At 34.3% G+C, this 26,161-nt stretch overlaps 2 protein-coding genes across 2 annotated transcripts; one reads left to right on the top strand and one right to left on the bottom strand.

Moving 5' to 3' along the window:
* Nucleotides 1–3,695: 3,695 nt before the first annotated feature.
* Nucleotides 3,696–4,396, top strand: LOC140882602 (calcium-binding allergen Ole e 8-like). Its single transcript, XM_073288693.1, has one exon. It carries the CDS (start codon nt 3,743–3,745, stop codon nt 4,220–4,222), a length of 480 nt encoding a protein of 159 aa, XP_073144794.1. The 5' UTR covers nt 3,696–3,742; the 3' UTR covers nt 4,223–4,396.
* A 17,792-nt stretch (nt 4,397–22,188) lies between these two features.
* On the bottom strand, nt 22,189–24,806 carry LOC140880825 (thaumatin-like protein). The gene is made up of 3 exons (XM_073285636.1): nt 24,652–24,806; nt 24,176–24,553; nt 22,189–22,890 (listed from the first exon to the last, which is right to left on the bottom strand). The coding sequence occupies exons 1-3, from the start codon at nt 24,719–24,721 to the stop codon at nt 22,589–22,591; spliced, it is 750 nt and encodes a 249-aa protein (XP_073141737.1). The 5' UTR covers nt 24,722–24,806; the 3' UTR covers nt 22,189–22,588.
* Between the last annotated feature and the right edge of the window lie 1,355 nt (nt 24,807–26,161).

The raw sequence follows: 26,161 nt of genomic DNA, 5'->3' as shown, positions 1-26,161 counted from the left end.
AAAGAAAATTGTGGTTAGGGAGTTAAGATAAAATTTGAAGGATTGGTAGGGATTTTTAAATCATTTACCCTTGATTTTTTCATAATTAAATATACAACAAAAAACAATCCGTCTGAATTCAGAGCAGTAAACAATAACAATAATTTTTCTTTATGATAGATAGAATCAAACAATAAAAATTTATCAATTCAAGTGCAACTATTTTAATATATATTATTTTTTATCTCGAACTTTACAAAAAATTATACAAAATTTGTTTAAATCAAATTTAATATTAACTATATATTATCTAAATGTGTGTATAATTTGATTTGGTTATCTATTATCTCGATTTTAATTTGAAGCACATATATTATCTTATTTCAATCAATTAAATATTTAAAATCTGAACAAGAAATAAATTTAAGTTCCAAGAATTTTTTTTTTCAATTGTCTTTATTTATTCAAAATATTCTCTTCATTTTTACGTGGATTATAACAAATACCTCTATAAAAAAAGTATGAAATATATTTATTATAATAAAATAATATATACGCACATGAATATAATAAAGTAAACAAAACAAAATGTTACATTTCAAAACTTGGTGTCATCGTCTTTGTCCACTCTTGTTGGGCCAAAAAAAAAATAAATAAATCCGGCACAGTCTGTCCCGGATTCATCAGAATTCTACAGAACTCACATCAGAGTTTTGACAGGACTATGATGAATCACATCAGAGTTTTGACAGGACTATGATGAATCTGGGACAGACTGTTTCGGATCGTAATAAATTGATAAATTTTTTAAAATTGTTATATTTTAATATATATTTTTTATTTTTATATTAATTTAATAAAAAAGCCCTAAAGTCAGCCTATGCCGTGAGCCCGTGAGATTCGTTCTTTTTTCTTTTTTTTCTTTTTTTGTTTTTTTTTTTGCATTGAATTGTCAGAGAAGATGACATAAAACGGCACTGCAAAAAGCCAATTTTCCTTGATCTTTCAGCAACTTTCTTGCGACCTTTTCTCCAACCATCGTATGAAATTGCATATATGTTATAATCATATAAACTTATAAAGTAAAGTTTTGTAAAACAAACAATATTCTATGAACGGTTTTTAAAAGATACGCTCAAAATATTCGAGTCCAAAAATACCAGAAATTGGGCAGAATATTATCTAGTGACACCATTGACAATGCCAACTTTTTCTCTTCAAAAAAACAAAAAAATGCCAACTTTAAAACTAAAAAATTAGTAGTTTTAGGTTTGGCTTGTTCCATTTTTCATTTGATAGGTTCACCTGATCAAGTATTATGTCGAAAAATTCAATCAATTTCCAATCTGATTATGGTAGTATTTGAAATTGCTTCTAAAAAAAACTTTTGAACTTTTTCTTCACAAAATTTCAGGTTTCAATTTTCAAAAGATAAGCGTGTATGATAAAGTAAATAAAAAACTTAGTCAGATCATATATTTTAGTGACTCGTCCCCTAGTATCCATATATTTCTCGTATATCATGTCTGTATCTAGATACCTCTCACATAGTTTGCAATTTTCGCTTGGTCCAAGTGATTTTTTTCAATATTCATGTTTTTTTAAAAAAAAATGTTTATAAGCTGTCAAACAACTTATTTTGTCAGCATATAAGCTGTTTGGAAATTTTTTACCAAACAAATTTTAAGAGCTTATAAGCTCTAAAATAATAAGTTATTTTGTAGAGTTTATATGTTCAGCCAACCCTCTTAATCAAACACAGAAAAAAATAAAAATAATTATAATCTCTAACAAAAAAAATTAAATTTTATTTTGGTACACGAGCTATTGATAAAATGTCAAATTTATATATGAATGATTGAAAATAAGTTAATTAGTAAATGATCAAATTATAAAGTCCATTTAACCCTTACTTCAATTATTTTTAAGTTCAACATTATTATAAAATTAAAATAGATATACATTTTAATTTTTGAAGTTATTTTATTGATTACAATGATAAACATAAATTTATATTGTTTAAAATTATATTACTATAAACACATCATACACATAGTAAAAAAAGATTATTAAATATTAATTAATACAAACAAACATATATACATGTACATATAATAACTAATAAATTATATATTCAAAAATAATATATATTAAAAAATATTTATAAATATATAATAAAATAATATTTTTTTCTTTAACTATGTTATAATATTATCATTTATATTAATACATTACAATTTATCAATAAATCAGAATATACAAAGCTAAAATATAGGTTATTATATTTATAAAAATATTATAAATAAATTATTTTTATATTTAAAAATTAAACATAATTAAAAAATCCTATAATTTTTCAGAAATATCTGAATTAAGTACAAATTTTTTTTGGCAATTAAGCGTAAATCGATATAATAAGCAAAATTCACATGATTTTGCGTTGATGTTCCGATCTCCATAAAATGCTAATTTTTTTCCGATAATATATATATATATATATATATATATATATATTTTCATTTATGACATACAAATTTCATATTAAATTATTTTTTAGATGCACAACATACAATTTTATTATAATATAGTAAATATGAATTTATTATTATAATTTTAATCAATATAATAATTTAAAAAAGGAAATATGTATCTAATTGAATTTAATAATAATATTGAATTTTAAAAAAATTAAGTAAATAACAAAATTGATTTTTGAGTTCGATCATGTATTTTTCAATACTTCGTATGTTAATTTGATATTTTATTAATAGTTTGGTGTATCAAAATAAGTTTTAATCATAAAAAATACATATAAATCTTTTAAAAGAAAAAAATTAATTGGAATATAGGTATACAAAATAAAAAATAAAAATAAAAAAACAAACAAAACCAACCGACGCCAAACCGCGGATGAAGCGAGTGGCAGTACCTCAGGCCACTGTGCATAAAACGCTGATTTTTGCTTTCCGTACCCGACGCGTACCGGAATCCCATTTTTTGTCCCTGCCACGTGTTTTACACTCCACCAAACCCATCTGGATAAGAAAAAAAAAAAGTTTGTTTAGCTTTTAATTAATCATTAAGTCGATTTGAGTTTTTGGATTTGGTTTAGTGCCCTCTCTTCATATCATCACTCTAATTTAACTTCAATTTCTTAATTATTTCTTTTATCTTTAATTTAATCTCTAAATTTTTATCATTGCTACCACAAATAAGTGAATTTCAAACCTAAGTTACATGTATTTCAAGTAATGAATGTGTTGTAAAGCACGTTAACGGAGCACTCATTAGTAATGAGTTTTGACTTCTTATCAATATTTTCTCCGATAAATTGTTGTATAGAGCTCGTCAGTACGATTTATTTTATCAACATGATTTGTAGGTTATATATTAATTCGAGAGTTTACTTGTAGACGCCGAAAATAATGATGATGGATTCTGATGATATAAAAATATATATCAAATTAAATTAAATATTTTCAATAATAAAGTTGTGATATTCCCACGTCAAAATCATTTATTTCTGTATTCTTAAAAAAAAAAAATCATTAATTTCTGCAAATCAAATACACGGTATGTTTGCAAGTCATAAATAATGCAATTACTCAGACAACTTATTATTATGATTATTATTAAACAAAAATAAAAAAAATAAAAAATAGATCGACTGCGTGTCTCCCTAATTCCTATATATATCTTCGTTTCCACAAATGAGAAAAATCAAACCAAAGCGCAAACCCCTAAAAACAAAAAGTCAGCGAAAATGGCAGCGAATCCGGCGCCGAATTCGATGTATCTCCAGAACATAGACGAGGTTCGGAAGGTGTTCCAGCGCTTCGACTCTAACGGCGACGGCAAGATCTCCACGGAGGAGCTCAGCGGAGTGCTGGAGGCTCTCGGATCCAGCACCTCCGCCGACCAGGTCGCCAAAATGATGGCGGAGATCGACACCGACAAGGACGGTCACATCAATCTCGAGGAGTTCGCCGCCTTCTGCAAGGGCGACGCCGATCCGTACAACTCCGCGGAGAAGGAGCTCAGGGAGGCGTTCGAGCTATACGACCAGGATCACGACGGCAAGATCTCCGCCGCGGAGCTTCACCTCATCCTCACCCGCCTCGGCGAGCACTGCACCGTCGCCGACTGCGCTGGAATGATCAGCTCCGTCGATTCCGACGGCGACGGTTTTGTGAGCTTTGACGAGTTCAAGAAGATGATGACCACCAATAATGCCGCTGCCTAAACGGCGCCGTTTTACGGTATCCACATTTTATAGGATCTTTGCTGTTAGCTTCTATGGAAAAAAAATGAATCAGGATTTCAGTTTGGTTTGTGGGGTTATCCTTTTACTTTTGAGAAGGAGATTGAATGTTGGAATATGCACATTTATCATAATCAATACTAGGATTTGCAAATATATACTATAATATGTGACTATCAATTATATATAATCCAAACAGCAATTGTAGCACACGTATCATATTTGTAATATAATATATCTATATGGATGTTATTTATTAACGTTACCACATCTTTTAACTATTTAAGCTCTAACTATTCAATTATATATAACATATTTTTTTTAATATTTAATAATTATATCTCTTATCATTTTACTTTAAAAAATGGGTAAATGATTTAAAAATCCGTACCAACCCTTCAAACTTTATCTTAACTCCCTAACCACAATTTTCTTTATTTCAACTCCCTAGTGGTCCCCATTTTTGAATTAAATAGCAACTAATCCTTTGTACGTGGCATTGTTAACCTATCGAACCAGTCCCGGCCATGCAAGACTATCAGTTACGCAAGGTTTCCAGCCGATATACTTCGAATTAGGGTCCAACATGCTTCCGTAAGATGAAATAAATTTAAATATCTTTTTGACCAAAATATCGTCGGGTCATACCTGCCGAGTTTTACGTAGTGCTCCTCACACTCCAACCACACAGTCGCAACATATGGTTTTTGCACAAGCTCCTTCAACGACACCCAGCACAGCCTTAATTCGTTTTCTACCTTAAGACGTATGACATATAAATTTAATTATAAAATATGAGCATGAAAAAACAAGATGCTTTAAAGAAATTATTCAGACATGATATTCTTACATAAATCAACTCCTTTGAAGAGGAGAAGACAACTTGTTTAGCTACTCATAGTAGCCATGTTCTTATAATACATAAAGAAAACTTAATACAATAGCGAGAGAAATATTACAACAATTTATTTGTAATAAAACTGAAGAGAATGATCGATGTCTTCAGCTTCCTTGAATGCTTGTATTTATAGCTGAGGTTCCACTCGTTTCACCGAGAAACTTCAGGAAATCTTACAGCTATCTTCTATTTTTTTTATGCCATTATTGATAGCATCTTTTACTAGTGGACGAGGCAGTTGTCTTGTATTTTTTATGTCATTATTGATGGCATCTTTTACTAGTGGAGGAATCACATGCCTGTCACTTTTTTTTGGCTTTATTCTCCTCACATGCCTGTTTTATTGTTGTCGGGGCATCTTTTGCTTTTGAAGTAGGCTCCTGTGAAAACGCATCTTTGGTGGTCCTTGTCCACCTTTGCTTGTCTCAGAAAAATCTTTTCGATCCGTTCGGGGTCTGAAGTTTTTTCCGAATTCTGGCTCCTTCTGGTTGGGACACTCTGGGCAGATGTTCTCTGGCCATCTTCCGATATGAGCCATGTTACAAAATTTTCGGCGAGTCTCTTTACTCCCCGTCAGCTTGTTGTTCCATAAAAAGTTTCTCTTCTTTTCGAAGAGTTCTTCCGCAAAAGCCGTAGTTTTTTCTGTCATTGTGTTTAACAGGAATGATCCGTTCACAGAATTCTGATAAAATTTGAACGAAAACTTGACCTTGTCCATCTCGGTGAGACAAACCCAAATACCCCATGCCCTTCTGGTTGAGATTTCATTTTCTCCAAAAGTGGACACTAATGGTATTTCCTCAGGAATAAGGTTCCTTAATGAATCTTTGATTATTCATGTCAGGTCTCCTTAGCTTGATGAAATGAAAGAGTTCGTGTGATCCTTTTCCTGTTGGTTCTGGAGCTGCACTAAAGAAATATAATTCAAGAACATCTCCTCTGGACAAATGGTCGTTATTTGCCCATGTTTCTTGGACTGCTTCCTGAATTCATTTGGGTAACTGTGATATCTCCGGAAAGCTTGGTGACATTGTATAAACTGAGGCCAAGGCTCCAAATTCATACCAAAGCTTTACATCCTTAGGATTGATATTGTTTTTTAGCCATACCCTTGGATATATCCCTGCAACATCAACCCTGCAAGTGTTAGGGTTAATTTCACTTCTTGTACTTAATTTCTCCCACCTCTGTTGATAAACCTGAAATGGAGAAATAATAGCTGGATTAGTATCGATCTTAGATTTGCCCTTGTCAGTGTTGGGCCTAAGATTGATCTCTTCCTCTTTTACCTCAGAGGCGGAGGGTTGACTTGATGAAGAATCCTCATCAATTGTTGTTTCATCAAGATCATCAAAAGCTGATGATAGATTAGCACTTGTTTCTTGAGTTTTAGCTTCCTCAACATCTTGTTTTCCAACCGGTGGTTGTATTTCTTGTTTTTGTAAAACCAATGGTTTTAGTATATCTTATTTATAAGAAACCAATGGTTTCTCTATGGCCTTCACAATTGGCCCTTGAATAGCAGCCCATAGTTGTGTTTGAGCTTGCATACACCCTGTAATTCGATTAGATACTTTGATCCGATCAGCTTGTTGTAACCTGCCGGCCATTTCAGCATTAATGGCTAACTGGTTGAACTCGGTTTGAAGCAACCCAAGGTGTTCCCTGAGATGCCTCTGCATTTTCATGATGGAATCCACGTCACTGCCTTCTATCTCTTGTTAAGAAATCTGCAAGAATATTTTCATGAGATTTAATAATAACAATATCAAAAATATAATTTTGACATAATTCTTGCCATCTTAATAACCTAGCTTTATCAGGTTTAGATTCAATATTATTTTTTAAGAAAGCTTTTACCTGGGTGTTATCAACCTTTAGCGTGAATTTTTTAGCAAGTAAAAATAATGGCCATTTTTCGAAAGCCCTTTTGACTGCATAAAATTCCTTTTCGTTGATATGTCATCTGATGGCCTCTGATTCTGAAAAAAGACCGCTACAGTATCTGCATGGTATTTCTCCATCCGGAGTAATCTTGGCAAGGACTGCTGCCCACCAATCGTCACTAGCATCCGTAAATAAAACCAGATCATCTTCATCTTCGGGTATAACCATTTTTGGGAGATTCTTACATATCTACTTTAATTGGTTTACCCATTGAATATGGTCTTCGGTCCATATAAACCTAGCATCCTTTTTTAACAAAGGACTGAACACCTTTCTGTACATTGCTAGGTTGTTAATGAACATCCCTGCGAAATTAACTACTCCAAGAAAACTCTGGAGTTGTTTTATATCTTTGAGTTTATCTGAAAAATTCTTTACCTTTTCCACAATATGGGGTTGTAGAATTATTCCAGTTTCATCAATCTCAATACCAAGGAATTCAATTTTCCTTATTTCTATGACTGCTTTCTTTTCAGATAAGACCAGTCCTTCTTGTTTACAAATTTTAGAGAAAATCTCTAAGTGTTTAACGTGTTCGTCTATATTTTTTGATGCTATAAGAATATCATCAATATAAACAAACATAAAGTTGAAATAATCTTTAAAAAGGTTATCCATCTTTCTTTGAAATATCTGGGGTGCATTAGCCAATCCCACAGGCATAACTTCCCAAATATAGTGTCCTTGTGGAGTAGAGAAGGCTGTGAATTTCTTACTGCCTTCTTCCATTCGAATCTGGTAAAATCCAGACTTACAATCAAATTTTGAGAACACTCTAGCATTTCGTACACAACTAATTAGGTGTTCTCTACTCGGTATGAAGTACCCATCAAACTCCGGAATTTTATTAATACCTTGGTAGTTAATAACTAACCTGGGTTTCCCTCTTTTTATTTCACCATGATTTCTGACCAGAAATCCTGGGCTGCTATATTGTGAAACTCCTTCTTTGATTAGACCAAGGTCCAAATTTTTCTTGATAATTATTCTCATATCCCTTTGATCTATTATGTTCATCGGGATAGGCTTATATCTGACGAATTCATACTCTTTGCCTTCCTTTAGAGTAAGACTAGCTTTGAGTTGATTTCTATCCCACCATGCCAAAGGATGCTCGTTGTAACTTTCTTTGAGCCTCTTTTTGATATCTTCAAGGGATACCTTATTTTCTAACTCTATATCTCTGTGATTTAGAGTCACCTTGAGAAGCTCCATATCCTCTGTTTTGAGTTCTTGTTTTGTTGTTATTTTCAACATGTTTTCTCCAAACCTTCTTGGATCTTTCATTTTTGGGTGAAAAAGTTGTCCTTTATCACCACGCTGGCTGCGAAATATTATCGGCAATTGTCGATAAAAATCAACTTTGAGTCTTTGAACGATAATTTTATGATCACAAATTGTAGTGAACATAAGTTTTCTTGACTCATTGTCTTGTGTGTACTTCTTAAACATTTGTAAGAAGTTATTTCCTAATAGGATATCAGCTTCTGTATCATGAAAATAGATTGGTGGTGTCATTACCTTGTACCAAGGTGTTTGACCTGCTCCTCCCATGAGGATTTCTTCTTGTTTTATTCCTTTGCAAAGAATTAAAATTCTTCTAGAGAAATTCCGTCCAGCAATTTTTGGCAATTCTTCTTCACATTCTTCAGGGAAGACTCCTCTTTTTGCTGTACAAATTCCTGCTCCCGAGTCAATATAAGCTGCAAAGTATTCAGCCTTATATTGTTCATACAACATTCCTATTGGAATGTATATGGAGAAAGGACTTCTTGTCATTTTTTAAAGGGATTACTAAATGACCCTGCCATTTTTAATAGACTGTGTTGCAACTCAGTAATCCGATTAAGACTTTTCACCTTTAGTTTTCCTAAGGTTTCAGAAGGTAGAGTATGGTTACTTCTTTCTACTTATTCGATGCGTCCTAGTAAATCATGTTCATGACTTACTAATTTCAATAGTTGCTTCTTCCTCTATTTGTAAACAGAGTTTTCGAATCTGTTTAAAGGATTGTCCCTTATCCAATTCTCTTGGTTTTCCATCTCGTAGGATTTTTATTGAATCCTCCAAGTCTCTCTTTTGCCATAAACTCTATTCCTGTTTCAAGGCGTTTCCATGGTTTATGGTCCTCCAGAAATTTTAGGCCAAGAATGAGCTGATCCATCTCTTTTCCTGGAATTCCACAGATTTGAACTTCCAATTCTCCAATATTTATCACTCCTTGGTAAGTTCCTTTTTCTTGTTGTTCCAAATAGTAAATCGAGTTACAAGGGAACTGATTCCGATGACTTGTAATTTCGAATACTATTTTCACTTCTTTCCATCCTTCTGGAGATCTAAGTTTTCCTATTATAGAAAACTTCTTTTCTTCTGGTGGAATTTCTTGAATAGGAGATTTGTCCCATCTCCTACTTGTCATTCGGTCTCCTTGAAAAGATAACCTTCGGGGTTCTATTTTAAGGTCTCTGTATAGAATAGGTCTGTCTTGAATTTGAATGTCTGTTTCCTCAATTAAAGGAAACTCGATTCTTTTCGGGTATATTGCATGAGCAACTTTCCCAAATATCTCTGGAATTTCAATGAACTCATTTCTAATAAATAATTCAGAATGGTGAGTATTAGAAAGACCATATGAAATTTGATATGTAATAGAATATGGCCTATTACCTTCCTTCATTAGTCTTTTTTCCTTGAAGTTTTGAAGCAACGTCAAGGCTCGACTAAAATCTCTATCAGCTAAATTGTAGGCTATTCTTGGATAAATAACTCCCACAATTTTTTCTGCGCACAAATTTCCTGAGATAGTTCCTAGAACCGCATCTTGTATATTCCCCATTCTTTTATCGCATACTACGATATCTATGGGTGAATCTATTCCTTCTTTAAAAGTAGCTTTGATCATAATCTGGATTGCTCCAATATGAATCCAAGACATTGTCTTTGCTACTTCTGCTTTTAATTTCTGTAATTCCTCTCGAATTTCTTTAAAGGGAATCAACTGCATCTCAATTTTATTACTGGTTAATTCCATAGGAATCGCCATTTCCCTTCTGGATACCTTATAAATCAAATTATGTCTTCTTTGTCTTAGCCCTAGGTTTTCTAAAACTCTTTCAACTTGTCCTGCCGAAAATCCTTGGTACTTCTGTAGTGTTGGATTTTCTCTCATAATCCTTTGAACCATATTATGAGATATCGTGGTTTGACTAAAGAACCCAGCCAAACTTTCATGTGTTTCATGTCGAAACACCTCCTCTTTATTCTGATTCTGATTCTGATTCATCCTCAGAAACTTCTTGACTAAATAATATCTCTTCTTCGTATATGCTTTCATCTGAGGGGATATCCTCAAATTGATATACTTGGACTAGATCTTGAAAGAAAACCGCATCATCCATATCTGGTGTTGCTTCAAAGAGTTTGACTCCTTTTTTCTCATTTTCTGGACAATTTTTAGATATATGTCCTTTTGCTCCACATGTCCAGCAGTTGCAATCCTTGAAACTTTCACTTGCCCTTGTAGAGTTCTTCTGAAAGTTCTTCTTGATGGTGTTCTTCCCCTGCTTTGTGATGAGCCTATTGCTGGGGACGTTCTTGTAGGTCCACTTCTTCTACCTGATCTATAGGATCTGGCTTTTTGTTTGGACCAAAATGTTCTTGGTTTCCAAGAACTCTTCATTCTTTTATTATAGAGATTATTTCTGAATTTCTTCCTTTTAAATCCCTGTGTTCTGTTTCCAATGATCGTTGGAAGATCATTTTCTCTACAACACAAAGGTGTACGCTTATCTATACCCTTTATTTTCTTGTAGTTATTTTGTAATGCTGTCATATGGCATCATTCTGCCAATTTTCCTTTCAAAAAGGACGCGCGTCTTGCCAATGTATCAAGATTACCTGGAACGTATTTTTTAATCAGCATTTCTCTCCAGGGACTTGGCATTTTTGCAAAAAATAGCTGAATAGCTACATTTTCCTCGACTCCCGAATTCCATCTGTATTTAGTGAATAATATAATGTACTCATCAAATAAACAGATATCATGTAACTCGAGGCTATACAGAGCTTGAGTATATCTTCTCTTTTTCTTTGTATCTTGATTATTGAAATAATCTACCCCTATGAATTGTGTTTTAAATAGGGTGGTCATTCTTTCTCCAATCTCGTTGAGGGATTCTCCTGCTAAGATTGATTCATTCGTATCTGGCATAGTCATCTCCCATGCGATCTTGACAGATCCCATTAGACTCATTTCTAGAAGTTTAATGAATCCTTATTTATTGAGATCTAATGTCCCTGCTGCAATTCTCATAGATGACATCCAATCATCTATAAGATTTTCTCTGTTTTTGAAGTCCGAAACATCAAGGTTTAACATAACCCCATAAGGATGTATCGGGTCTAAAACAGTTTTTCCATAAGGAGTTTGATGTAGTGGTATTTTACTCCTTCTTAATCTGGTTCCTGCTGGATGTGAATTTTCTCCCACATGGAACTCACTATGTGGTTCTTCTGTTTTTACCACATATCTTGGGGGATTTCCCATGGGTTGTTCATCCTCAGAGGAATTCATTTTTAGATCTACAACTTTGAGATTCGCAAAAGAATCCGCAAGATCTTGTAGATCCTCGAGATTTAATCTTTCTAAAGTAGTCATCAGATAGTGTTTTTCTCTGATACTGCTTTTATAAGATTAATCATCATTTCATCATTATTTAAAGGTTTTTGAACCATTTTGGTTTTACCTTTCTGATGTAACAAAGGTTCGGTACCAAACGATAGTGGTAACCTTCCTCCTGTATTTCCTTTTCTAGAACCAGAAGTATGTTCTAGGTTTAGGATTTTATTTTGAAGATCCTTTAGAGTTCCAAGAATTTCTTCTTGTTTCTTAAGGATTTCTTCAATTTGCCGAGGTATTTCATACAACTGATTGTTGTAATATTGTACCGTCTTTTGAATTTCTCTAAGATCTCCGGAGAGTTTAGAGGAATCTGGGGTAATCTCTAAAAATTTAGAGTTAGAAATCATTTTTCTTTATCTCTTCAAATTTGAGAGCATTAGTCGTAACATGTTGTAAGTAATCTATTGTTAATAGATTAACTTGTTTATAGGATTTCATGTGAATAAAATCCTCTTGATTCAAAACTTCGTTTGAAGTCATATTTTTGTAAAATCTTCTCCTCAACAAAGAAAAACATGAATTAACGAATAATATTATGTCTGAATAATTAACCTAAGGCTCTGATACCATTTTTCCGCATAATTCTTTATACTGCAAATGAGCACAAAATCTCCAGATTCAAGCATAAAACATTTACAAGTTAAGTATAGAACCTATAAATTTCAAGCATAGATTAGCATAAATCCAGCACAAGAATTAAATATTAAAAAATTCAAGTTTGGTGGTTCTAGGGAGTTATAGTAAAGAATCTTTTGCCTAGGGAGTTCTAATAAAGTTAGGAAGGGTATTAGGGATTTTAGGACAATTCACTCTTAAAAAATTACGAGAAAATTGTTTTTTGATCATATAAGTTTCTCTCTTTGCAATTTGGGTTTTCTATGATATCAGATTTTAGTGTTAGATTGTTATCTTTATTTTTTTGGTAATTTTAGTTATTTTTGAGATATGACGTTCATGTGGCACATTTGCAGCGTTGTTGTGGTGCTGAAGAATATAGTGTCATATCAGTATTTTCGATAAAAATGACTAAAATTGTCAAAAATCGGAATATATAGGACTAAAATTGAAATATGAAATATAAAAGATCAAAATCACAATGTGTCAAAACTATCAGACCAAAATTATAATTTTTCCAAAAATTAATAACCTCAATTTCTTAATTTTTTAAAAAAATATTTCATTCTCTATATTTTTTAAAAACTATTTCATTTTCTATTTTTTCCATGAATCACACACATCACGTATGTCATTATCCGCTAGAAAGTAATATATATTACTGGTAGGGTGCGTGCAAGATAGTAAATAAATATTATCTATATTATATTACATATATGTTAGATATGAAATTAAAAGCAATCTTGATTTTGATGATAACAAAACTTGTCATTTTGTTTTTAACATATTTACTCAACTGACCTTAAGAGGTGTCCAAGTTGATGGAGTAGATAAGCACTTGACCAGTGATCAGATTTTTGATTCTCCTTACCAACACTTTCTTGGACTAGCTTATTGCACAGGGTTTGCCCAGTGCGGTTCACCCGAAAAACGTGGTTTTCAGGTTATTGCATTAATCTGACAGTTTACCTAGTGCGCACCAAAAGGTAGAGGCTGTGAGTTCTCACGTCATAAAAAAAATATTATACTCAAATTTGTAGTTGGTAGATCACAAATTAGAAGTGCTAAGTTTTTGGAATATAATTCTAGTACAACTTAGTCTCTGACGCATCTGTTTATTTCAAACATATCTCATAGTTCGGTGATCGAAATGACTATCCGTTAAAATAGTTGTATGCTTCATTTTCTCACGACGGTCTTGTGAAGTACAGAGTAAAAAAAAGTCAGGTGTGCAGCAGAGAGGCATCCAGGGAACTGTGTGATCAGACCACCAGTAAGCACGCCAATCACTTCATTGATATCCAGTTGCATTCTATCCTTTTCCACATCAAGAGTGCTTTAGATTGCATTGATGGTAGCAGGGTTGAACTGGAAAATCCTTTCACGCACACATACTCTGCCAAACTTGGCAAATTGTTCATCACCCACACTCTCAGTGAGATTTAAAAAGAACTCCAAAACAGGTTAGCGACTGTAGGGAGCGACAACAGAAACAATAAATAAAAGACCTCTAACTTTCAAAAATTCAACTAGGTTGTACCTTCCATAGGCTTCCACATCTATTTTCTTTTTATCAATTAAGCCTCGATTGGCATATAGAGGCCACAAGGCAACAACGCTCTTGAAATAGAACTTGTTGGAGAAGAAAGTGAAGAGATCATAATCGATAGCATCCGTGTTGCCTTCAGTGTTGGCAACATTTTCCTCAACATCAACATCCTCAGCAACAACTTCTTCATATCATCATCAGAAAATTCTTCATCATCAGATCAATTAGAATTGATACCCGGTGCAGCGAAAGTTTAAAAATTTATTTTATTAATATGGAACGATTCCATATCTGGGTATCAAAACTTTACGATTAAATTTGTTTAAGTAAAACAAATAATCACTATTAAATATTTTACCTTGAAATCTCGAAATGCTCTTGTTGTATATCCCAGGAACTGATGAATGAACGTTTCTTCAATCAGGTCCACGAATAGAAAACAAAACCCTCTGATTGACTGCACTAGAAATCAATCAGAAGTTTGCGTAGAGAATAAACAGATATGATCTGTTAATTCAGATTGTAATTTTTCACAAAAATCACAACCCGAATTTTCTCCAAAAGGGACAGAGGATTTCGAAAATCCCCTTGAATAATATAGGCTGAAATTCGAAAATTGCAAGACTGAAATCTTATGGAATTTTCGAACACTGCAGTATATTTATAGATAATTTCTAGTTATAATTGTATCAGGACTCTAACTCCTTAAAGCCCACAATCCATAACTTAAGCCCAACAAGCCAAGCCTGTTGTTATAGAAATTAATATAAAATTCATCGTGACTCCGATTGATAAACTGATTTCACCAATGTGCACAGAAACCATTTCTGCATCTTTTAGAGTCAAAATAATTTTTCTGAATCCGAATTCAGTGATTTCCAAAAATGCCCATCCCTATGTCATTTTAGAAAATCTCACTCCCTTTAGTTAAGAAGTCCAACTTCTCTTTCATTAAATTTAACTCTTTAAATTTAACTATCTCTACGGGGTTTTAGTAATCCATTACTTGTGTAACCCTCAATGGTTCAGGAATACAGCTAGCCGTGGGCTCACAACTCCTTGTGACTCGGAACAACAATTTCCGACTTACCCATCGAATCATGGTAAGAGCGCCTAGCAACATCGCCCCATGATTCCCTAGGTATTACTGATAGTGCCTGCAAGAACCAGTAGATTTTGGTTAGCGTACAGTACGGTCCCTTCATCCATATATCCCGATCGAATCAACAACCATTGGTATATCGAGAGTTGTTCGAGATTCGATAACTATGCATAACATCTTGGAGATCTATTAGTGACATCGCATGTGTTACTAGGAAAACCCATTAACCTAAAACACATCATGTACTCTGGCCAGAGATTCGTCACACTAATATCTCCTCAGATTGCATAGGATATCCACACTCGCAAGTATGTGGTGAATCCTTGACAACAAAGCATCGACTCCTATATGTGTTGTAACTGTACCCAATCCCGACACCTGATGACCCCAATAGAGTCGGTAAACGAGTCAAAGTACAGTACTAGCATATAGAGTCTCAATGATGTTTCAAGTAATAAGGACTAATGGTGTACAACCAAAACCGCGGACTTTATCCACTCGATAAGTGATAACCACTTGGAAAGTCCGAATAGGGTAGTTCGATCATTCATCATATGAATATCCATTTGCATGCTTTGAACATCTCTATGTTCCATACCAATGAAACGTGGTACTCGGCATCACAAATGCTAGTCTCAATCTCGAGCGATCCTTATCCTTATTTGCGGACGGCTCAATTGACTAGGAACAGTTTAGAATATACAGTGACTATAAGATGTGTTTCATGATAGCCATCCCCATGTGCTACCACATCTTACATACACTATAGTATATTCAAGGTCTTTATCAAAACAACAATAGCATATCATAATATAACAATATGAAGAAAGATAAAGTCAATGCCATTATAAAAGTTTAAATTATATTAAACAAAAGATTATTTTACATAGAGTCATAAAAGCCCTTAGCCACAAGTTGGCTAACCGGACACCCACTCTTTCATTCTTCATATCATCATCAGAAAATTCTTCATCATCAACGTCAAATTACATCATCATAGGTAGAAGAGGAACTCTCTGAGGGTTGAGTCCTGTTATCAGCAAAATCTTGTAGCATCTCTTCATCTGGTTCATCATCATATTGTCCAGTAGCAGGAGACATAGACACAGAGGCTTTGTATTTCTTCAAATTGGCCATAAATTGAGCCAATGACAGCTCCTATTCATCAGAGAAGCTTGGTTCTATTGTGGTAGATTTCTCAGCAACAGTTTGGGGGATTGGTTCTTCATCATTGGACGAACTGCTGTTAGAAATTTGTGCGGAATTGTCGCGAGCCACAAATTCATAGTCACTATCTTCAGAATAATCTCCAGAGGCATACTTTTGGTCAGTGAGTGATGGACGAGGATAGGATACACATTCGTGGTATCGCTTGGAGGGGGTAAAATCAGGATTATACCCTGCTTGGCGCTTCGACCTTCTAACCAGAGGAGGAGGAGGAAACATCTTATTGAGCGTCTCGTAATCTGGCTGGTTGTCAACATCAATTTCATTGTCTCTCTATCCTATGTCAACTTCTTCAAGCGGAGCAGGCACCTCTGTGACAAGAACGATCGAATGATGTGAAAACGGGGCAACAGCCTCTGGTATTGTCACACAGATATGTTTATGGATGTTCGGAGACTGAACTGCTCCTACGTCACCCCTTCTTCCACGAGAGAAGAATTCACTAGAAGACTTTGGCTTATACAACGTCTTTTATACAACCCACTCCAATCGTAGGACTTATCCTTGTCTAGATCAAAATTCCTAGCATACAACCAAGTAAAGACACCCCGTCCTAACAATCGAAATACAATAATGAATGAATCCTTATATTCAAACAATGAATCAACTCTTTGTATACAATTAGGCAGTTTAGAGTTGAATCTTGGCACTTGATGAGCCTCGGATATCTAATATATCAATATGAGTGGCCGAAGTAATTGAGCGAGATAATTTTTTCAGAGAACTTGTAGAGCTTTTATCTCTGTATGTATTTTTTTTTCTTGTGTATATCTCTGTCTGCTCTTGTATGCTCTCGTATCTATTTTTCTTTGTCTCCATACTTCATATATATAAGTTCATTTAGATTTCAGAATATGTGGTTTCTTCACCATGTATTTATGCAGACTGTCCGGCTTAATTGGAATAATCCTTGTGCTGAGAGCGGGCTTGGTTGTTTGGTGATTAAATTGAAAAGGCTTAAGCATCACCTAAAATGGTGGAATCATGAGGTCTTTGGGAACATTCACGACAAGGTTAAGGCCTTTGAATTGGCTGCTGCTCATGCAGAAGACACGTTCAATGCTGCTCCTTCTGAAGAGAATAGAGCTGCGTTGTCTCTGGAAAAAGATAATTTGTCGCTTTGTCTCTCCATGGAGGAGGTTTTCTGGAAACAGAAAGCGTCTGCTAAGTGGATGGTGGAGGGTGAGAAAAATACTAAACTCTATCACAATATGGTTAATCGTCGAAGATCCAAAAATAAAATTTACAGGATCTGGGATGATGGGTTTGCTTTGGAAAATCAGACGAGTATCATGACTTCTGGGGCTCGGTTTTTTGAGAATCTGCTAACTGATGAACATACTGCTCCTACTCGGGCTACCTTCGATCATATTCCTGCATTGATTGATGAGGAGGATAATTTGGCTTTGGCTGTGCCGATTTTTGAGGCTGAGGTGTTGGATAGTGTTTGTTCACTACATGAGGATAGTGCGGCGGGTCCGGATGGATTCTTAGCTGGTTTTTATCAGAGATGTTGGGATATCATTAAAGTTGATTTAATTGAGGCCGTTCGAGAATTTTTGGAGGGTTCATCTCTTCCCAGGAGTATCACACCCACCACTGTTATTTTGATCCCTAAAAATGAAGATGCTCAGAGATGGTCCGACTTCAGGCCTATTAGCTTGTGTAATGTGAGCAAAAAGATTATTACCAATTTTATTACTATTCGCATGAGCCGTATATTGCCCAAAATTATCTCGCCTTCGCAAAGTGGTTTCGTTGCTGGTAGATTGATTTCTGATAATATTCTGCTAGCTCAAGAAATGGTCAGTCATATTAACTATCCAGTTAGAGGGAATATTATTATGAAGCTAGACATGGCCGAATCTTATGATCGAGTGCAGTGGGAATTTTTGATTCAAATGCTTCAGGAATTCGGTTTTGCAGATGAAGTCTGTAATAAGATTCGTCTCTGCATTGATAATTGTTGGTTTTCAGTGAATATCAATGGGACTTTATCAGGGTTTTTCGCTTCTAAAATAGGGCTTCGACAAGGAGATCCACTTTCACCGCTTTTGTTTATTATTGCAGCAGAGTATCTTTCTCGGGGTTTGGATGATTTATTTGGTCGGCAAAAGAGTCTGCATTTTCGTACAGGGCGGCCTTCCAGTTTCTCACATCTGGCATATGCGGATGACATTATTATTTTTTCTAATGGCTTGATTCCTGGAATCAGATCCATCAGAGAATTCTTGTATCACAATGAGCAGTGTTCGGGTCAACTGATCAATAATGCGAAGAGTGTTATCCTGACGTCTTCCAAGTGTTCGCATGATAAGAAAGGGTGATACTTTTCTATTACTGGTTTTGGGGATGGTGCGCTGCCTCTTAAATATCTAGCTGCGCCGCTTTTCTGGGTCATTGAAAAAGTTCCCTTTTCAATAAAATCATTTCAAATGCTCGGAATAAGCTTCAAGGGGGGGGGGGGGGGAACGCAAAATTTATCTTTTGGAAGTCGGTTGGTGTTGATTAAAAGTGTACTTTGCTCTATGCCTATTTATCTGTTCTATGTATTACAACCGTCGGGTATAGTCCTGCATAGTTTCGAGATGTTGTGTGCCAAGTTCTTATGGGGTTCAAAATCGGGAGGACATACTACGCACTGGATATCGTGGGAAAAGATATGTCTTCCGGTTTCTGAAGGTGGTTTGGGTATTCGTAGACTTAAGGATGCGGTAACTGCCTTTTCAATTAAACTTTGGCTCAGATTCAGGACTGTTGAATCTCTTTGGAGCCGATTTTTGCATATTCGATATTGCAGGACTGATCATCCGGCTGCGGTGCGCATCATGCAGAATATTTCTACTACTTGGCGCTGAATGATGAAGGTTAGGGAACGAGCAGAATCCAAAATTGGTTGGAGGATCGGGGAAGGAGATATTAGTGTTTGGTTCGACTCCTGGAACCCGGATGGTCCCTTATCATCTTTGGTTCCGATCCTGGGTCAGTCGAATAGGCTTTTCAGTTGGTTCTTGGAAGACCAAAATTGGAATCTTGATCGACTACTTCTTGTGCTTCCTCAGGATTTGGCTTTGGGTATTTTGGATGTGCCTATTCACTATGCTTCTGATGATATTGCTATCTGGAAGAGGTCGTCTAATGGCAGATTCTCTGTTAAATCCACCTGGGATATGGTGCAGAATAGAAATATGGAGGTTGGGTGGTTCAAAGGCTGTTGGTCCAAACTTTTGAGGCCAAAAATTTCTATTTTTTTGTTGGCGGTGGTTTTACAAAAGACTTTCAATTGATGATATTTTAATGTCTCGAGGAATTGCTCTAGACTCGTTGTGTCAATGTTGTCAAGCGCAGAAATCCTTTGAACATTTGTTCTTCTCGAGTGCTACTGCTCAGTTTGTCTAGCTACATTTTTCCAGAATTTTTGGAGTCCAAAATTTTCAGAATTTTAGCAACTGGAGGATGGTTGAGGACTGGCGTAAGGATGGTCATGCTAAGGAATTGATTCCCTTTCTGATTATTTGGTTCCTCTGGAAGGCCAAAAATGACCACAAACATCGAGGTGTTCGATGAGTATATAATTTCTCTTGGCCGTGGGATTCTAAAGGCTGGTCACTGGTGTGGACATGGAGATGTGGCTGAATCGTTGGGACTCGTTCATCGAGATCCTCGATCTATTTTCATCCGTGTGGTTTGAAGGGTGTCTCCGAGGAGGGGGCACTTCAAACTTAACTCAGATGGCTGCACGAAAGGTGGTGGAGATTCCGGGATTGGTGGTATTATCAGAGATCACTCAGACAAAATTATCCTAGCGTACCATGATTCTATTGGTAATGGGACTAACACGAGAGCGGAACTTTGTGAAATTCTTAAGGGGCTGCATATTAGCAAGCTTTATAATTTTTTTTCCTTTATGGCTGGAGGTTGATTATATGGCAGCTTTAGCAATTATTGATACGGACAACTCTTGTTGGGAACTTAGTTCAATACTTTCGCAGATTCAGAGGATCTTAAATTCTTCGATGGTGCGGAAAACTCATGTCTATAGGGAAGCTAATGTTGCGGCGGATGAATTAGCTAATATGAGATTGATTAAGGGTTCGGCCATTCTAGGGTCAAATGATATTCTTGGACAGCTTAAGGGGATTTACAGATTAGATAGTTCTGGATTACCAAAAGACAAAAAATTAATCAATAATGTCAATATTGAGAATTCAAATATTTCAAGGACACAAAATAAATAAAGAATTCAAAACACGCTTTTATATAGAAATAATATTAGATTAGATTAATTTTGTTCTTCTATGCAACAACTGTTTGACAATATATAACCAACAAGTTTAGTTTCATTCAATCATAACATTTTTGATGTAATCTTGTACTTGTACTCTCAGGAAAAAAAAACATTTTTGTTGGTTATTTGCATCAAGACTGCCACCTAGTTTTTTTTTCTTATGTTATTTTTTTTTCACCATTGGTTAAGAGGTCTACTACAATTGATGTGCTACAATTAGGTGACGTCGTTATATATATATATATATATATATATATATATATAAATATATATATATATATATATATATATATATGCACCCGTGCCTAAAACAACTTCAATTATCTTGAAATTTTCACGGTAGGGTCGTCTCGAAAATGCGAATCTAACGATATATAATATGATACAAATTTCAATCTCGGTAGTCGAAAATGGGAAGATGACCGAAAATTAGGTGAAATATGCCGTTTTCGGTTATATATATATATATATATATATATATATATATATATATATATATATACTCTACATTACCCAAAATGTAATATTTGTCTTATAAAAAAAAGTAATATTTGTATAAAAGAAATAATTGGATTATTAAATAAAATAGATCGAATCATATTCGGTACGTATTTAGTGTTTTGAAGCTACCTTGGAGTACGCTTGGTACAAAGTTGTTATGATGATCCCCCAAAATTTGTTACCATCCCTTCTACGAGAGGGTTTATTTCAACCTACTCTTACAGGCACTACCCTCATGATAGATCTAAGAGTCATCCTTTATTAATACATGCAGAGTCAACTAAAAAATAATGAACCTCACATTTATTGATAAATGTCAACCGTCCACTAAAAAATAACGAACCCCACATTTATTGATAAATGTCAACTGTTAGATGTATGTCAAGATAATACTTGTATAGGTAGGATCTAACTTACACAATTATTTATCTTTCTAAAAAAAATATTTTTATGAATTTTTATATATTTTTCTATTATTTATTGTCCAATTTTACAAGTATCAAATTGAGTGTCATAATTAAAAGATAGAAATTTTCACATTTTGAATAATTTTTATGACTTTAATTTAATATTTTTCCATCGAACTTTTTTTTCACGTATTTGGTCAATCAAGTTGAGTTATTTAAAAACATTAAATTTTAATTTTTCAAATTATGATTAGAAATATTGTGATATCTTAATGATCGCATACAACGGTATGATTTTAGTTAAATATTTTTCTTTCTAAATTTTTTTTTTTACATGGCTGAGCTATTTGAAAATAATAAAATTCAATTTTTTTTAATAATATATACGATTGTTGCAATCACTAAGAAATCACAATATTTCTCGTCAAAATTTGAAAAATTAAATAATATATACCATTGTATGCAATCAATAAAGTAAAAATATTACTCAATAAGGAAAAATTTCTATCATATAACTAAGACACTCAATTTGAATCTTGTAAAAAAAAAATCATCATTACAATATTTTTTAGCAAGACAAATAAATGTAGTTTGAAAGGAAACAATTTTTAAAAAAAAATTGGGATAATTTCTGAATTTAACATAAGTGTGTAACGCTCTATACAACAACTCTATGTACACGTAACATTATCCAAAAATAATTGATCCCATCGAAATAACTAATAATTATTTTCGCTCACAAACAAATTCTAAATAAGATAATATATCAATCTCATGATCCACAATAAGAGATTCTGATAGGAATGTGGTGGCAATCAACAATACTCAAACCTCTAGAACCATTAATTGTCCATTTAATTTACTAGATATTCGAGGGAGGGGAAAATAGGAATCCTTACAACAGCTCAAGCTCATGTTCATCGAACGGCCATAGCCATAACTTGATCTTTTCAAATCGACTGACACAAAAATCATGCACCATTAACCAAACGTTGAACCACCCACCAACAAGAGCAAAACAAGTGGTCAAATTTGATGGTACACACCCAATGGATCAAAATAAGTACTAGTACTAGTTACTTACAATGGGCATAATAATACCATTGCGAAATATATTTATATGTAAGATATATCTAATGATGGGGACAAAAGGTGAGTAAATAGGTCGAGGCGGTGCAAGTAGCAATGCTGGTGGGATCATCATATGCATAAGAGTAAGCCTTGGGGCAGGCAGCTTTGAAAATCTTGGAGTAGGCTGTGGGCTTGCATGATTCGGGGTTTCCAAATCTTCCTGTGCAACAGTACCTGGGGGAGTTGAACGCAGAACATGCGCTCTTGCATGCCACCACACTCTTCTTGTCGTCTGACCGGACCTGAAGCCCTACCGGGCACATCATGTTGAGGTCGCTCACACACCCTGCATAGCTACACTTTCCTGCAGTATTTCAATGGCCAAAACAAATGCATCAATCAATTGCTTTGTCATCATAATCATACAATGTGAATAATCCCAGATTTGAGGGGTTGTAGCAACAGTGCAAGATCCTGTTGTATATAAGGTGGGAAAGTGTGAATAGATTCATAAGACGGTATCATTTATTTTTCTAACAGTTAGGGTTGGTTAGTTTCATGTGACCAAGATAGATAGGAAATAATAGCTAGCAAAGTTTATTATGCATAATTTTGCCAGCAAAGCTCAGAAGCATGGTTTTTCTTAGTATTTGTTTATGTAATCAAGACACACTTGAGAACACAAATTTGCAGGCAAAGTACAAACATGATTCGGCTAATCCAACATGTACGACTTTCTGTCATGTTAGTTTGAATGTAGGTTGCATATAAAGATTTTGTAATCTGCACATGAATATAACAAAAAATTCATCAGAAGAAAAAATCATGGAGGACTTAGTAAGTTAATTCAGTAACGATGTCCAGATTTCATGCTTGCTAACAATATTGATTATTAAAACACAATCGACATTACTAGAAAGGAAAAGATGAAGGAAGTATTGCGTAAATCTTCACGGAGATGATAAGGAGATAAAAATACAACGATATTTTACAGGATTCACAAGAGCTTCCCTTCAAATTTTAACTATATTAACTGCTAGACATAAGAGGTCCCCTTAAAATTCACAAGTGAAGTAGAGGCCAAAGTTCCATGAAAGGTTGAAAGCCAATAAATAAATTTCTCAATCAACATGCCAACGGATACACAAACATCACATGATCAAGCAAACTAGATGATATTTAACTAAAAATCCATACGATAAGTTAATAGAGATGCAATTTTTCCAAGCAATACATCAGGCTATATATATATAATCTCAAAAGGGAACCCAGACCTTTAAGTTAAGAGTATCTCATAATCTTATAGACACACAAGAACAAAATCATTCTCTATTCACACGACACTGAAACTTTGAGATACAACTGGTCAACCCAATTAATTTTTCCAATGAAGTTAATGATCTTCATGAATGACACTCTGTTTCATCAAGAAAGTGAAAAAAGAAAGTAACTTTATTCAAAGCGATTCTTGAGCAAAATAAGCATCGATTAAAACAGCAATTCAAAATCGAACATCAAACGAAGCAAGAACAATCACGATTAAATCTAGATATTTGCACAAGAGTAGCTAGCTGGGCTCCCTCCATAAGAACAATCACGATTAAATCTAGATATTTGCACAAGAGTAGCTGGCTGGGCTCCCTCCATACCTGAGCCACGAAAAGGGGTCATGGAAATAGCGAGATTGTAGCCATCGACGAGGCTAACATCGTAGAAGTCGAGTTCATGGCCAAAGGTTATCTCGGCAAGGGTGGCCGGAGGGGCCCCACCGAGCCCATTGCAGAAGAGGGAGCCGGCGCAGTCTCCGGTGGAGCACCTCCCCCGGCCGGAGGAGTCGAAGGAGCAGCCATGGCGTCCCCACACACGGCCAGACCAATCCTCGGGCAGTTGCAGCGTGTAGGCCTTGTTGGGAGGGAGCTCGAATCCACCCTTGGCCAAGATTGGCTTCCCGGAATTCGGTTGTATCCCCGGCCACACAGTGTGGCTGCATCTGTTGTACATTGTCATTGTTCTACCCGCTGACACCTCTTTCATTCAACCAAGAAAAGAAAACATAAGAAATCACAATAATTTTCAACATCATAATGCAAAATAAGATAGCAAGTGAAGTGGGTCGAAGTTATACCTGCAATTTGGAGAGTAAAAATGGAGAAAAATAGGAAAGAAATGAGAGATCTGAGCAGCAATGCCGCCATGGCTTGCTGCGAGAACGAGATGAGAGCAGAGTGTGAATGAATGTGTGCAAGTGACTGAGAGTGAGCTACTCCCTCTTTTAAAGGACATTTGATTGATTGGTCTAAAGTAAAAGAAAGAAGGTGAGAATTATAATTTTTTTAATATATATATATTTACTTCAATTTTAATATGTTATTATTGTTTTTAATTTTAATTATTTTTATGAGAATATATGAGATTGACATGATAATTACGATACGACGTATAAGTAATTATAAAGAGTGAAATTAAATAACATAAAAGTTAGTTCGCTAAATCATGTAACTTAATTATATTTAGAAAATATAGGATCGACCACAATATTTTATTGCATATAGAAATGAGATTTTATGTGATAAGATATTATGTTTGAGAGCATGATGAAGAAGAATTCGTTTTATTTTTTTTATTTTTTGGGAGAAAATATGAAATAATTACCGAGGTATTGACAAGAAAACGAAACAAGGCTCCTTCAAAAAAAACAAGAAAAAAGAAAACGAAACAAGGCCGCCATGTGCTTCGGAACCTTTTCTTGCGGGGAAATGATTTCTTCCATTAAAGTTTTTATCGTGAAGTTTTTTTTTTTTAGAAAATTGCATTTAAGAATGAGATATAATTTCTCCGATAAAATAATACTCATTTAACTCTCTTAATTTGAATATTTCTTCTACAAAATGTACGTACGTTTTTGACATTAAAGCATTGGTTTTTGCATGAATAATATCAGGTTATTTGTATGAATTGTGTATCTTGATTGCGTTGTAAATCTTTTATTTAAAAATCATCCTTTAAAAAATGGATATATATATATATATATATATATATATATATATTCTTGAAACGTTATATATCTTTAGTTAAAATGAAAATTTACTTTTGACCAACAATACTACGACTATGAAGGGGAAATTACCAACTATGAACTATGGCTCCGTTTGATTTCAAAAGTCAGGCCAAAAAAGCACTTTTTTAAGTGCTTTTAAGTTAACAAAGTGTTTGGTTGACAAATAAGCATTTTTTTAAGTCAAAATTAGAGCTTTTTCAAAAGCCAAAAATTGTAGCTTAAAAAAGTGTTTTTTTTTTTAAATGTCTATCAAATCCAAACGGGACCTATGTCAACACTATTCCCCGTAATATAAATGAAACAATGATCGAGTTATTCGAGACATCTATAACTAAGGAATGTATGATAATATTGGAATGCGGTTTGTCGTAAAATAATTTTTTGAAATAAATATCTTATAATATCTTATTTATTAAAAATATTATTTTTATGTTCAAATTATTATTTTTTACTGCTAAATATGTTTTTTGTTAGTTATTTTATGAAAAAATATCGTACATATATATGTTAATTTGAGTGAAATATTATTTTTTTGTAAAAAATATTACTCTTCGTTATAGATTGACACAATTCATAT

The sequence above is a fragment of the Henckelia pumila genome, chromosome 2 (genome assembly GCF_033568475.1).
Source record: "Henckelia pumila isolate YLH828 chromosome 2, ASM3356847v2, whole genome shotgun sequence".
Lineage (NCBI taxonomy): Eukaryota > Viridiplantae > Streptophyta > Magnoliopsida > Lamiales > Gesneriaceae > Henckelia > Henckelia pumila.
This window is presented reverse-complemented; position numbering and strand designations above follow the sequence as displayed.

Excerpts from the sequence above, each read along its gene's own strand:
- LOC140882602 (XM_073288693.1), top strand. The coding sequence starts at position 3,743 with ATGGCAGCGAATCCGGCGCCGAATTCGATGTATCTCCAGAACATAGAC.
- LOC140880825 (XM_073285636.1), bottom strand. The coding sequence starts at position 24,721 with ATGGCGGCATTGCTGCTCAGATCTCTCATTTCTTTCCTATTTTTCTCC. Across the intron at positions 24,554-24,651 it reads TTTTACTCTCCAAATTGCAG|AGGTGTCAGCGGGTAGAACA; the intron begins GTATAACTTCGA and ends GTTGAATGAAAG. Across the intron at positions 22,891-24,175 it reads GACCCCTTTTCGTGGCTCAG|GAAAGTGTAGCTATGCAGGG; the intron begins GTATGGAGGGAG and ends GAAATACTGCAG.